General features: G+C 31.1%; 1 protein-coding gene across 2 annotated transcripts in view; it reads left to right on the plus strand.

Moving 5' to 3' along the window:
* LOC118205439 (uncharacterized) overlaps nucleotides 1-15699 on the plus strand; it is a 118686-nt gene that overhangs the window by 22299 nt on the left and 80688 nt on the right. For both annotated transcript variants that reach the window (XM_085812675.1, XM_085812673.1), the window contains exons 4-8: nucleotides 1177-1237; nucleotides 2709-2818; nucleotides 3119-3188; nucleotides 9639-9757; nucleotides 13714-13765. In XM_085812675.1, coding sequence (XP_085668801.1) covers nucleotides 1177-1237; nucleotides 2709-2818; nucleotides 3119-3188; nucleotides 9639-9757; nucleotides 13714-13765 — 412 coding nt within the window. The remainder of the gene's footprint in view (nucleotides 1-1176; nucleotides 1238-2708; nucleotides 2819-3118; nucleotides 3189-9638; nucleotides 9758-13713; nucleotides 13766-15699) is intronic.

A 15699-nucleotide genomic window follows, 5' to 3' on the forward strand; every position in this document is an offset into this window, starting at 1 on the left:
GATAGCAGGTAGGTGCTGTGGATATTATGGATGGAAGAGGCACATTTTTTCTTAAGTGGAAATACAAATTCCTAGAACTGCATTCACTGGGCTGACAAAAATCCTCACGATGTAGCACCAGCATCTTTACATGAAGCTAAACTGACTGTATTATGCGGCATTGCAAATACATATGTTCTCTATCCATACTTTGAAGAGCTCATACACACAGGATGTGGCTTTCCCAACCTAGGAGCCTGTAGAAGTGCCTAGCACATGAGCCTTCCCCAGGTATGAAAACATGCTTGGTATACAACAATGTTGCACACTTATATAATTTCAGAATAACAGCAATGAAATGTTCTTAATCACATTATATAACATTGTATGGATGCAAGATGGTGCTCCTCCACACAAAGCCACATGTCTTCCGCTAGTACTGTAACAGGACTTAGTTATGGGAGGTAGAGTCATCTCTGCAGTTTCGTGGCTACCACGATTTAACGACTCACTTCAATGGATTTCTGGTTCTGAGATCATCCAGCATTGAGGTCTGAGGTGTATACGCCACATTCATGGGATTTGCCAGAATTGGAAGATGCCATAAAATGTGAAGTTATGCAGATTCTGCCCCCAGTTTTATGTTTGTCATAGTTGTCAACAATCTTTCACATGCAGTGTGTTATCATCTGCAAAGGTGGGCACATTGAAAACTTGTAATTCCAATAAAAGTTTTTTTTCCCCGTCTCCTTTCTAGTGCTGTCACTGGTCCTTTACAATGCCCTTCTTTGCAAATGTTTCGCACCGACAATTTTCTTTATATGTGTATTGTTCCAATGCCATTTATGGTGTTTCAATGCACTAATCAATTTGCATATGTAAAAAATGGGTGTTACCTTTCGAAAACTTCGAAGTTTTTTCATTTTCACCTTAACTGTGAGAGCTGTATTATTTTAACTCATCACAATTTCAAGTGCATACCTCGAATATTAATATCTGAAATTTCATTTCGATTGGTTGAGCGAATAGGCGTTCATATATTGGAAAAGATTTTTATGACTACCCTCTACTTAGATGGCTGTCTTTCTATAAAATTGTGTTTTTCGAAATCTTTTACTTTTTTATTACATAACTATGCATTTTGAATATAATTATGTGAGGGCAAAGTTGGTATATTAAAAATACTTTTTCTTGCAGCTCTGAAAATGTTCAAGAAAAAGCTGTAGGTAGTGCATACAAGAAAAAAAGTAACAAAAAGGTAATGTGAAAGAAAAAAAAATATTTAATGGCCTATTTAAATTAGAGTAGACTGATTTGAATTTTTAGAAATTGTCATTTTGAATTGAAATGTATATTCTGACAAATTTTTAACGACTTCCTCTCATCTAAGTGATAGCCTTCATCGTTATGAAATTGTCTTGATAATGTCATTTTTATATTGACTCTGGGGGATATACAATTGGTGACCAATTTGGGAAGTCGAATAAGTATTCAAAATTATGACCCCATTGGTATTTAAATATTCATTTTTTTTATTATTTATTTACTAGTTTAAAATATCTAAGTATAGCAAGGAAATATATCATAATGATACAAACTTAAAGATAAAAAATATAATAATTGTTGTTCCAAACTCTTCATTACTATGCAATGAATTTAATTGTTGCCACAGTATCTTCCAAGTAAAAGAACTTTAATTGTTTTTCTGAATTTTGATATTATATCTAATATTGTGGTATTACATCTTCATTATTAAGGATACAATTTTTTTTTTCAATGCTAATGCTACTGAAAGTAGAAATTATCAATTTAAAGTTAGCAATAGTTTTTTTAAATTTTTTTTTTATCTGCAATCTGGGGAAGATTAAGACTTATGTTGTCTGAATTATTCCCAAAGTAATGTTGTTAGATTACATTTATTATGTATAGTAACCCAGATATTATCATGTATATATGCCAGATATATACCCAGATATACTGTACAAAAATATTTAATTATATTTTAAGGGAGAAAAATAATTGATGTGATTTTTCATATTGATCCTAGATTGCAGTCATTCAACATTTTGAAATATGTAATGGCGTGTTCTTTCAGCATTTAAAATAAAACCAAAATTGTTTGAACAAATATTAATGACTGAATATGAGACTGTCAGATTCCATTTTCCAAGTGCCTATTAAGTAGAACTAGGATGGAGCTAAACAGATAGTTATTATGTGTTTTACTTTGATTAAGTAATCCAGTCAAATTTAATTATCAACATTAGGTAAAAAAAAAAAAAAAAAAAAAAAAAAAAAAAAAAAAAAATTGGTTGAATTTGAATCAGATCTTTCTGATTATGCTACCCTACTGAAAAGCATTCATGAGATAACCCATGATGTTGCCAAAAGTTATTTAGGTGGGAACCCAGGTATGCGCACATGCTCACGAAAGAGGGTTGATTTGCATCTTTAAATTTGATGGTCATTTTTCGGTTTAGTGAGTTGTTTCCCCCCCCTCTCTTTTTCTTACTTTGTCAGGAAATGTAATGGAACTGTAGAATTTGTCTGCGGATAAGAAAGAATCACATTTCTTCAGAAATATGGCATTTTGCCCAAGAGTAGAGAATGCAAAATTTCTCATTCCACGAAGTTGTGCTTCTTAAATAATTGAATTTCATGCATATAAATTTGTGCAGTTCTTTGATTTATTTCTATTATATATAACTAATTTTCCCTGCTTATTTAAGATTTATAGTGACACCGGATCAGATGCAAGTGAAGATTTTAATTTTGGTGCAATCAAAGATATATGTGAATCATCAGAAAATGAAAATGTTTCATTAGCAGAAATAAAATCGTAAGTATTCATTTTTTTAGTGAGAGAATTTTGAAATTTGTTTAAAAATGTCAGTCCATGTCTGTTATATTTACTAAATTTTATTTATTCATGCTAGTAAATATTTGCTTATTTCATTGTTACTGTTTTGATAATGTTTTCATAGCTTTAAAAAAAAGCTTTTAATTTTTTTAATCTCAGTACCTAATTAGTTTAGTCTAAATGTAAAATTAATTGTTTTTATTTAAAAAATTAGATTTATTTAAAATACTGTTTTGTTAAACCTTTAATGTCTAATGTTTATATTTTCTGTATTTATAGGGAAAAAACTGGGCACCTACCAGAAAGAAGCATTAATTCTTCGAATAGAAAGAATAGCAAAATCATAAAGGTAAAATTTAGAGATGAAAATGTCTTCTGTTTTCATATCTTATACAATAAAATGTTAGTGTAATAAATCTGACTAAATAAAATCTATGCAGTAAAAATTTTTGTGCTCTGTATTACAGGTGCTTGAAAGCAAGCATCGTAACCAGTTAACCCTTTCCGGCACACTACTCTTTAAAGTTGGAATTTTACCAAAAAAATTTGTAGGCAGTCTATTTAGGTATACGAGAGTATGCAGGTATAATTTTACAAAGATTGCATAAACCATTTCCATTTTGGTGTGTCTGAAGTGAATACAGTGAGCCGCACGAGCTGCGATAGGTGAGCACTGCTGTGAAGCACGTATTACAGTAAAATACTTTGTCTATGATTTAAAAACAGTAGAATCTAATCTCTGCAGCAGATTTAGCATAACCCAGGGTGCACCACGGGAAGGCCTGCTATTCTACACCACCACCCAAAAACAAACTGGGGGGGGAGGAAACTCTTCAAAAAAACTTCGGCAATGCTGAGGTTTCTCCGAGCCATGTACACAATTTTAAAATTTATAAGAAAAATAATTAAAATACTATAATATTTACAATTAATTATTAACTAGAAAAAAATAATTATTAAATATATATACAAATAAAAATCTACAGAAATCAAAACTAAGCAAACTATGCATGATGAAAGCAAGAGAAGAAAAAGGCCTGCTCTCGCTGAAAATCAAATAGCTAAGTGAAAACAAAGCACTGGGGTCTTCAAAACCCAAAACAGAAAAGAATAAAAACAAATATCAATAAAAAAAATTCTCACCCTTTCCCGTGTTTGAAGCACAAAACCAGATTCTGTGACTCACTCCCACGTGACAGGCGCTACCAGTACAGTGTGTTCAGTCCGAACACACCATACACTGAAGGCTTCACTATATGCAATATTTCAAAGATAAAAATTAAAAGTAATACAGAATAGGCAGATTAGCAAACAAACAACAAATTATATAAAGATTATTTTTTCATTGATATTCTTTATATTTAAAAAAATTTTAAACATTTCTTTGAAAAATCAGTCTCTTTAAAAACAGAATATATCTCAACGTTAATGATTTGCTTGTATGGTGCTGCCATCTATTATTCATAAAAGAGATTAAAAGTAACCATTAGTGTAGTTTTCATGATATTTATCGATTATTTTTCAGTGTCTAAAGAGGGAATATTTTTGGTGTGTTCACACTGAACACACTGCGCCGGAAAGGGTTAAGGAAATACTGTAAAAAATTACTGGAGGTCACAGAAACCTTTTAGCATGTTTGTTCTGTTTTTCATGAATAATGAGGTGACTGGATTTTTTTTATCTCTACAGGCTTTGCCTTTATATTCTCAAATTTGCCAAAAAAAGCAATGAAAAAGAAGAGTTGCCCCCTTGAATTATTTTCAAAATTCTGCTTTTTTTTACATTTGGATTCTTAACACAAATTTTGAGAGACACAAATATGCATTGCAAATATTTAAGAATTGAGTAAACTTCCTATTAACTGAGGAGATGTCTATAGTTAATTCAAAATCACGGTTAATTCAAGGTAAATTACTGAAATGCAGGAATGGAATAACTCTTATTTTAATTTACAGAAATTTGTTAACATTTTATTTATATGTAAAACGGTGTAATCTGCAGAAACAATTCATTTGGTTACATAAATTAAATCAGTATTCAAAATAAAAAAGAACTCTCTTTAAACAATTGAAGAATTGAAGAATAAACATTAAAAAATGAAAAAACTAAGTTATAAATGACATTAACGAACAATATTTATAACACAATTTGAACAATGTTACTTAGTTCCAGCTTGCATCAAAAAAAATCAGAAATTACTGTTTTATAGTGTGTATAAGTACATATTGGTTTTATTGGTGACCAAAGTGGCAAGAAAAAAATATCCCAAAGTTTAGGCACCATGCCAAAAAGAAAAGAAAAATAAAATAATAAAAAAAAAGAAAAGAAAAATAATAATAGCTGAATGCTTTCAGATTTTATATTATGCCCAAATGCCCCCCTCATTTTTTTTATTTACTGACACATGCATGTTTCGAGAGCATTTGGGCTAAAACTATTTAAAAACAGCAAATCTTTAAAATTTCTGATGGGCAGTCTCACGTGCTAGAGATAAAAATGCTTTTTCCTGCAGAGTGTTGCCATTGCTTACTTTGAAATCATTGAGTTTGTTAATCAAAAATTGGCTAAAGTTTTACGAAATATGAAATAGATAATGCACATACCCATGTAGTTGTTTAAGTGGTACTAAACCTAATAAGGTTGTCATTTGTTTACATTTGAAACTCTTAGTATAATGAATTAAGTCAGTTTTTGCACCAACTTCAGTGTCTTTTTGCCGACCTGAACTAAAAGTAAACTTCCAGCTTTATACACCAAAAAAATCTGTCTTCCTTCCCCTTGGCCAAATTGCTTGTTTTTGCGTAGAAACTCTAATTTTAATTGTAATTTTTTTAAACTGTTTTATGCATTTATGTATTTTACAATGTTTAATGAAAATGTTTTGAGTTTATATGTATTTTTGCCTTCCCGCAATGTGAGAACTGAATTAATTGAATGAGAATTATCTCTAATGAAATTTGAGCTAATAAGTTTAAATGAAATGCAACAAAAATATCTGTAATTTAATAGGCCATACAAGGAAATCATATGGTGTCCACATCAGAATTTTTATGTCTGTGCTCTTTAAAAGTAAAAAAAAAAAAAAAAAAAAAAAATTAACTTTTATCAAATAATGTGTTATAAACATGTGACAATTTTTATTTTCAGCATTAATTTTGATCGAAAATGCTCAAAGCATTTTGAGGAATTGTGGTCTTTTCTTCGTGTGTGTATATGAGTTTTGTGCAGACAGGTATAGAGTTCTTTGGGATTCCTGTTTTGGATTTTAATCTGTGAGTAGGGGATCTGCAGTATTCTTTCATATTTGGGAGCATTTTCCTTATCTATGTTGTTATTTTTCTTTGAGCAAGTTATAGCTGTTTGCTTTACTATACGAGGCTCACCAACAGTTGAGCAGTAAAGCTGCTGAACACTTGTAGTTAGACCTGTGTTTGATTCCAAGTGAATGGGTTGAATGCATGGGCATTTTCATGGATTTCCCCATATGTAATGTAGATACAAGAAAGTTTCCCTAAGAAAATATTCTACAAAGTCATCCCTCCCCTTAGGCAGATAGCCTTAGCATGCTTTGCCATAGTCACATAAAACAAACCAATTTTACTGTATGAGCTGTGATAGAAAATGTTGTTGAGTATTGAGGATGCTTGAAAGGAACTGATTATCTCATGATGTAGTACTTGAAGCTCCTGAACTGAAATTGGTACAACAAATATTATTTTTAGTAATAATATTCAAGTTGTGTTAACTTTAATATTATATTTTGACTGTATTCCTTTTAAGTAGGGAAAAAAATTATTTTTGACCTTTTAAAATGTATAGTTATTCCCTGCTCAGCAGTACAAAATCATCTGCTGATGTTTTTCAACTATACGGAATTGGTTAACATTTTGACTTTATGGAATGCGAATAGGACTGAATAGCATATTCCTCTAATTTTAGTGGTGGTAAGGTTTCAGCTGTGCTTCTTTTTGTTCCGGGTTCTCTTTTGCATTGGATTGCAAGGTAACACAATTTAAGGGGAAAAAAATTATTTATGTATTAGCACAACTTTCTTATTGGAAGTCACAAATTTTTCAGAATGAGCTAAATTCTGGGATTCTAATAATTCTTTAGACAACCATGCGCATAATAACTCTTCAGGCATAACAAGCATCATCGCCATTTCTAAATGTCTTTGGTTGCACTCCAAGTTCCAACGGTTTTTATAGACAAATTATTATGATATTTTTTGTTTAACTATTTAAAAATAAGAATTTGTAGAATTTGCAATGAAAGTGTTTGCTGTATAATTTCTGCAGTAATTCCAAAATTACTGAATGAAACAAACATCTTGAATTCTTAAAACCATCTCTGAAATTTCCACAGAAACAAAAGAAATAAAAACTCACAGGTAAATATGTCTATTGATTGATTCTGGTAGAAAATACCTTATTTAATTACATGCATTACCTTAATTACATGCATATGCAAGTAATAGTTTTTTTCTATCAATTATAAGTCATCATTCTTTCTTTTTCTGTAAAAATCGCCAAACTGTTCCAAGGTGATTGCACTAACACTTAAGAACCAAAGAAATTAGTAGTTGTAAGTAAGAGAAGTAAAAAAGAATTTGGTTGTAGATTGTTTCATTGAGACAAGTGCTAGTTCTTTCAAGAAGACAAAGTAGAAAAGATCTGTAAAAATTTATAACTGGAAGTTTACGTTTTGATGCTACTTTTAAAAAGTTTAGCTTAAAATAGGGATTTTGGTACTTAAATATTATCCCATCAACTATGAAAGTTAGCGGAGATCCCACTAACATTGCGCCAGTCGTTCCTACAGAATTCTGAAGGAGGTGATGCATCTTCACTTAATATACAATTAGTATTTGACTCATTCTGTTTTAGGGTGCTGTGTGGATTTTCTACTACATTAGGCACTCATTTCACCTGTTTTGTTTTGAATATTAAGAGTATAAATGTCCTACAATTAATTGCTCCAGTCTATTAAGTTTTTCTCGGCCATATTCAGCAGACCATATCATGTCCATTAATACATTCTTTTTTTTTTTATGGTATGATCCCATAATTTTGAAAATAATCTACTGGTTGCTGTTTTGTGGGCAAATCCCATTTTAATCTTTTTCTATGCAATGGGAAAATACAGCAGTAATAGTTAATTTATGAGGGTTGGAACTTTAATAGTGGCAACTATTTATTTACAAGGAATACAAAAGTGATTGATGTCACCATGTTTTACAGTCTTTCAATATAGTCGCCAGCATTGTGTACAACCCGTTTCCAACGATGTAGAAGTCGCAGAATACCTGTAGCAGCGCCTGTTTTGTTGATAGTTTGAATGGACCGGTCTACTGCCGCAAGAATCTCAGGAACAGTTTGGAAGCGAGTGCCACGAAGTGGTTCCTTCATCTTAGGAATTAAGTCATAGTCACAAAAGCTTAGATCTGGGGAGTATGGTGGATGGTAAAGCACTTCCCAGCCCCATCACTTGAACAAATCAGTCACAGCTTGCGCTGCATGTGACCGAGCATTGTCATGCAAAATGAGAGGAGAGCTCTGCAGAAAGTGTCGCCGTTTTTTTCTCAAAGCTGGTCGGAGATTGTGCTCCAAAAATGAGCAGTAATACTGCGCAGTGACGGTCTGCTGTGGGGGAACGGTATGCGTTAGGATGACACCATCACAGTCGTACACGAGAATCACCATAACTTTCACATTGCTGGGGTTCTGACGAAATTTCGAATGTCGTGGTGACCCGTGATGGCGCCATTCGTTTGATTAGCGTTTCAGTTCTGGCTGGTACGATCGGGCCCAAGTCTCATCCAACGTAATGATATGGCGTAAAAAAGCATCTCCTTCGCGCTCATAGCGCTCCAGGTGGATTCGGGCAGCATCGTATCGTAGCCATTTCTGCATTTCCGTCAATTGATGTGGAACCCATCGTGAAGCAATTTTTCTCATGGACAGGCGTTCGTTCAGAATGTGCAGCACAGTCGTATGCGCTAATCCTGTTTGTCCGGCAAGCTAACTAATCGTTTGGCGGTGATCACTGTCCATTAAAGCGGCAACAGCTTGCATGTCTGCATCGCTGACATTAGGACGACCTGGCCGCAGCATGTCTGCCACGTTTTGGCGACCTTCATTGAATGCTTTCACCCATTTTGCTACGATTTTGTAAGGCAATGCAGATTCTCCGCAAGCCTTTTGAAGCCCTTGATGACACTGTCGTGCTGTACAACCTCTGGCACTTTCAATTTTTATCCAACAACATTGTTCTTGTTTTGAAAACATCCTGACAACACATACTTTAGACCGCGAGCTAATACAAGGATCCATTCTTCGTGTCACTCCGCATGCGCGTGACGTAGGCAGGACGAGTCTTTTTGTTGAGAGGTAAGGTAGGTATGTAATTGACGTGTGGTATACGCATTATTCTTTGGTTTTGTTACGTAGCGTTTTTTCAGATGTGTTGCCACTATTCTCCCTCCCTCGTATATCCTTGTTCATAAGAACCCTCGTATATCCTTGTTCATAAGAACAAAACTTGCCATATTGAGAATCAATCAGAGTTACATAAGACAAAAGTGAAATGTTATGAGTGTGTTATTGTATCATGCTTATCCATAATTGCCGGTAAATCATGCTGCATGATGACAGTTTCATGATCAATGGGATGATGCATAAGTACCTGGATTTTAATAAATAATCTGGTAAAACTGTCTTATTCAGTTAGAAGTTATGGTCTGTATCTTTTATTGCTGTGTTTGTAATGATATGAAATAATTAAATTTTCTTTAATTTAGAATGACGTTACCAGTAGTGAGTCTGAAGATGAACCTCTATCTTCCTTGCAAAATAAATCTACAGAGAAGATGTCAGCAAGTAATAAAACACCGAGTAATTCTTCAGATAAAGATCATGGGTATGCAGTTATTTATCAGACCACAGAATAATTGAATTTAGAATGTATCATACAAATTAATTGGTACATTATTGGTATTTTTAAGAATCAAGTAACTCTTATAGAAATTGTTACTGTCTTAGTGAATTTATTCTTAGTGAAGAATAGAAACTATGCTATCCTTTAAAACACATTTAATTTTTTCCCTTAAAAATTCATCCTTTGTAAGGAATATAGAGATTGTTAAAAATATTTAAACCCTTTTTTTATTATTGTGTTAAAAATTGTCATGTTATTATTGTGTGTATTTAAACCCTTTTTTTATTTTTTTATTGTGTTATTTTCTGTATTCTTAGTTCTGTCTGTATTTTTACTTATTTATTGTTTATATCACCATATGACTGCAACTCATAAGTTTTTAGTGTTGATGGAGTTGATGAAAAGACTGGAACCAGTAAAAGCAATAAAGACTCAAAGCAACTGTAATAATAAATTTTTTAAAAAAATCTGGAGCTGTAGTAGCAAAGAATATTTATGGAGGCAGTGTTTTCTGCTTTAAAGGGACTATGTAAAAAAAATATAAAGAAGCAGCAACTAGTGAAATCGAAGACTGATCTTCTAACCACATGATTGTATGTATTAATGCTAACATAACTATTCTGTGAGCTAATGTAACCTGGCAAATGGACAGAAACCTCTTGTATTCTGCTTCATCCTTAGCTCTACAGACTGTGAACAAAGAGAAAATGCCAGTGTACAAGAGAAGGAATGAGCACATTAAGTTTGCATTCTGTGCATATGAGCGTACAGTCTATGTTGCTGATATAAGATCCATGTATTCTGAGACTCAATTTTTAAAAAGAAATATTGTTTTTGTTTAGATGTCAAAAGTAATGAACTGTACATCTCTAATAAAGAAATACCAATGTTTTGGAGCAGATGAAAATGAAGTGAGCAATTATAATTACTCATGATAATATTACCATCCCTCCTGTAATGGAATGCATCATCAACAGTAGAGTGAAAATTCACAAGAAACTGTGCATGAGAATTACTTCCCTAAGAAAACTATGGTCTTTTAATTGTGGCTGCCTTGATGCACTTAACAAAAATATATGGTCCAGTCAGAGTTGCCAACATGGTAGGCCACATACATTTACAAAAGGAGAGGATATAGCTTCATGTCTTTTCCTTTACTCTTTTCCTTTCCTTTTAAAATCACCATATATTTCTTTGCAGAAGCCAAGAATTTTTAGCTTGCTTTTTACAACCGAAATTTTAGTGGTTGGTGTTTATATAAGTTCAAAAGGATTTACAGAAAAGTTTATTATAAAATCATGATGTATTAAATAACAAAAAAGGATTTGATCCTACTACCCACTAATGCAGTTTCGTAATATCGATAAATTTGGAATTTTTAGCAGTTCTCTGAAGTCTTGGCTTGAGGCAAGCTCAAGTATTATGTGCTTCTCTCTCATTTCACTATGAACATCATTGTCATAAATAATATCATTTTCTGTTCCTTCTGTAGAATTATTCAACAAAAGTCTTTTAGTTTAAAAATAGCAGAATATGCAGACTCCCCTTTTTTTATCTGAGAATCTTTCTTTGTATAGCAGAAGATTCGGGTGAACATGCTTACTAGTACTGACCTGGGTGAAAGCGGCATCCTGAATATAACATTGTAATAGGTACCATAACTTTTCCTGTTGCTAACATGAAGAAGGTGGCAGTAGGAGTGGGAAAAGCTAAGCCTTATCTTCGAGGCTATGAGCTTAGGAGGGTCTCCAAGAATATGCTGAACAATACGCTGTGCAAAGTCAAGGTGGTGTAGAAGCAATGAAGAACTGTTGTAACAGCTAACAAGTATAATTGACGATAAGCATCAAAATGATATAGTGAGATAAGCAATTAATGATTAGTAAAAACATTATTCGACTGAAAGTTGTAGTGCTACATCAGAGCAGTGGGGAGTCTCGGTCCAAACTGAGAAAAATTCAAGATGAAGGCTTGGAGTAGTGAAGGTGGGGCTTCTTAGCCTTTATAGCATTGGAGGCAATGGTGTAGCTGAAAGTAAAATTCAACTTCATGCAGGTCAGGCATTGGATAAGGGGCAGGACTCCTTCAGAGCTATACAGATTTGGAATAGTAATAGCCAAAATAAATGAGGGGGATAATGAATAACATAAGAGAGAATTTTAAGAAATTAACAAATTACAAATAAAGTAGTTATGTTAAATGGAGCAGAACCTCTCAGGGTGTTTTACTGTTAGATAGTTCTTTGTAGTTATAATTCATACACTATTTTCCTAAGGAATTTGTTTGCGGTGCATGGAGCAACTTTATCCACATTTAATTCATAGCGAACAGCTTCATTCCTAGTGAACCAGTGACACTTAAAAATTTGTCTTAAGGTAACACTTTTAATTTGTTGCAGTTTCTGTAGTCGTGAATCACATAGATAATCTCAGACAGAACAGGCCTAAATTATTATGGGAAGCAACAGGGTCTTCTATACAAGTCACTTATTTTCTAAGGAAAGAGCAGAGTTTCAGGCAATTAAGGGGTTTGTGTAGCAGAAATGAATCCTGTTCTGCTCATAAAAGGAAGAACAGCTAAGAGGGAAAATTTTTCTGATTCCTTTAAAATGATTGCTGTTGCAAATGAAAACAAAGTAAATTTTATAGCAAAATGAAAAACTGAAATTTTGAGAACTGCAAATAAAAAAACTGAAATTTTACAGCAAAATCTTGGTTTCTTGTCGAAAATATATAGTATGTGTTCTATATTCTCTTTAAAATTATGGGTTGCATATTGATCAATAATATAAAACAGACTTTTTGCAAAACTTTAAAAAGTGTTTTTTTTTTTTTTACTTTAGAAACAAATATTTTTTTTAGAAAAAAGCTTTTAAAATCTGCTATTATTAACATATTTAAGCGATTTATCTCACGTTTGATTGATTTGTTAACTATCTGACAAAATATTTACATTTAGAAACAATTGCTCCTCATTAAGGTTTAACAACTGCCCCCCAAATGGGAGAGAAATATCCTTTTAATATTTTCAAAAACAAACAAAGCAAATTATAGAATTTCATAAAACTGAAGTTATTATTAAATAATTAGATGCAAATTCTTTTAAGAAATATTTGCAATTTATTTTTAAAAAATAATAAGAAAAAAAAATTTTAATAAAACTTCCACAATTTTAAAATTATTGAAAAAAATTTATTGAATAATTTTTGTAATATAATAAGATTTTTAAATGGTTTAGATTTGCTTTAATTAGAATTTACAATTTATGTATTAATGTATATTTTGGTCTGTTTTTTCTTCAGTAAATGTAACACATTTCAAATTATGCAAATGCAAATGTTGTATAAAATTTTGAAGCATGATGCAAGACTAAAAATCATGTTCCATGTTTCTTAAAAAGTGAACAAAATTTATGCAATTCATTGGTCTCGATCTGATTAATTTTGTTAATTGGTATCAGAGCTGTATAAAAAAATGAGATGGATGATGCACATATCTCCATTAAAAAATAAGATAGTAGGAAATTAAAATGAAACAAATATTTCCAGGAACTTAGTATTTATTATTAATAATAATTAAATTGTGTGGGGATATAAAATATAATATTAGTCAAAAATCAACCTTAGTTTGGCATTAATTTTATAGAAAATTGTATTCATTTCAAAGACATGATCAAGAGGTTTATTTTCTTCAATGAATTAAGATATTCTGAACTGTTGATGTTAAAATTTATTTGTACAGTTGTTTTGAATCTGCATATGCAGATTCAAAACAACTGTACAAATAATTTTAAGTTTTCTTAAGTTTTTTAAGTTTTTTTATTTTAATTTTTTATAGTTGAATTTCCTTTTTTTTTTTTTTTTTTTTTTTATTTTTTATTTATTTAAAATACTATTGTTCACAATATAATTTCACATCTGAATTTTTTTTTATTTATAGGAGTGAAAATGAGCAATCACAAATGAATGATGTATGTTCTTTGAAAAAGAAGGTAAACTATAGAAAGATATATAAAAGAAATATTGCACTAAAAGCCTTTGGAAACTTAAGGAAGTTTTTCAGTAACTTAGTAATGCAAAAAAATCAGATTAACAAGAAAAGCTCATGCAGTAAAACTTTTTTGTTATTTCTGCTTCTAAAGCTGCAGCATTGTAAATATGTAAAAGTTAAATCTTAAAATGGGATATAGCTTTATTATCAATATTATTATTATTTCTCTGACCTTAAATGGAAAGTAATTCTTTAATCTGTATTTCTCATTGCAACATTAAGAGTAATCAATTTAAAAGTGAGTAATTTTTATATTCTTAACTGATATGTCTGTCTGTTTTCAGAATTATCTTGAAACAAATTCTTTCATTTGTAGAATTAATTGGAAATTGTGTCAATTAAGCCCTCTCTTCCAATCTTGGAAAATTATTTTGGACTGTATTCTTGCATGCAGTTTTAAAATGAAGTATAAAACATACGTGCCTTTTATTACTTTTCATTTTTACTCAAGTAAATTTTCTTCAAATCATTCAGGAAGGTATCGTCAAAAATATTCTTTCATCGTAGCATTGCCTTCATACTAATTCCATTAAATATACACTGTATGCACAATAGTCCTTACCTAACCTATATTTTCACAACCATGTACTTTTAGTTACAAAAATGTTTAAAACAATGCAAATATTCTTATTATGACTTTTGCCACTTTTAAATCTTAAAATGACTTTGTAAGGCGAAAACTGAATTATATATTTGATATTAAAATTGCAATCATATTCAGAGGCCCTACGCAAATTGGAAGAGCGATATGTCTGCATTTATACTAGTTAAAAATAAAATTTCAGTTTACAGAAAAGTTTTTGATGTTAATAAATTAAGTGCTGAACATTTCTATGCAGATTATAGTGAAAAATATTGATTAGTATAAGTCTTATTTGCAGAATTTTATAAAATTCACTTTCTAGAAAACATTGGAAAACTTCATTCAGTATTATGTAGTGAACCAATAATATTATTTGCACTAATTAAAAATGAAAAGTATTTATGCTTTAATGAATTTTTTGTATAATTACCAAATTATGATTCCAAATTAATACTTGAGAATGTTAATAAATATTTAGATATTGAAAACTTATAAATTACTTCTGTGAGAATTCTTTCTGTATAACAGTGTAACAAATTATAAATTAAGATATTTGTAAATCACAAAAGAGTAATGTTCAATGGCATTTAAGAGGAAAATGAACTTTGAATTCTCAAGTTTTTCTTATTTACTTATTAAACAACTCTTTAATGCATATTTAAACTGATGTCAAAAATTGGAAATTAAATATTTCAGTGTAAAAAAAATACTCTGGTAATTGTTGTACAGGAGGATACAACATTATTATAAATAATAGGGGGCACATTATATAAATAAAAAAAGGTATTTAGAGGGTTTTTTTTATAATGAATGCAAACATTTTTTTTAATATAAATATAGAGACTGGAGGAATGTATAAAAGGTTAGATTTTCTAACTTTTACAAAATGCCAAAATGTGAATCTTTGCTTTATTTGTAAACATTTTTGTGACTGAAAATATATGTCTATGATTAATGTTTGCAAGAATAAAAGCTGGGTAAAGAATTTTGGGGACATGGTGTATATGAGAGAGTTTTTAATGTATATTCATCCCTTTAAATATTCTTTTCTAAATAAAACTGCTTATTCACTGCATTAAATTTATGTAGATGCTTGAGCCTGGCATCTCATGCATGACACTATAATTAGCCTTTAAAATTGCATAGGGTCCTCATTTGAGATAAGCAAGCAAATTATATACTTTTCCTATGAGGAAATCATTATTGTATCTGGGTAAAATCAAATATGATTGTAGACATATATCCATTTATACTGATCTATTTCTAACCACTTGGAAACTGCATTTTCTTGA

Source organism: Stegodyphus dumicola, chromosome 3 (assembly GCF_044657685.1).
Source record: "Stegodyphus dumicola isolate Sdum_Otavi_A_Nest chromosome 3, ASM4465768v1".
NCBI lineage: Eukaryota > Metazoa > Arthropoda > Arachnida > Araneae > Eresidae > Stegodyphus > Stegodyphus dumicola.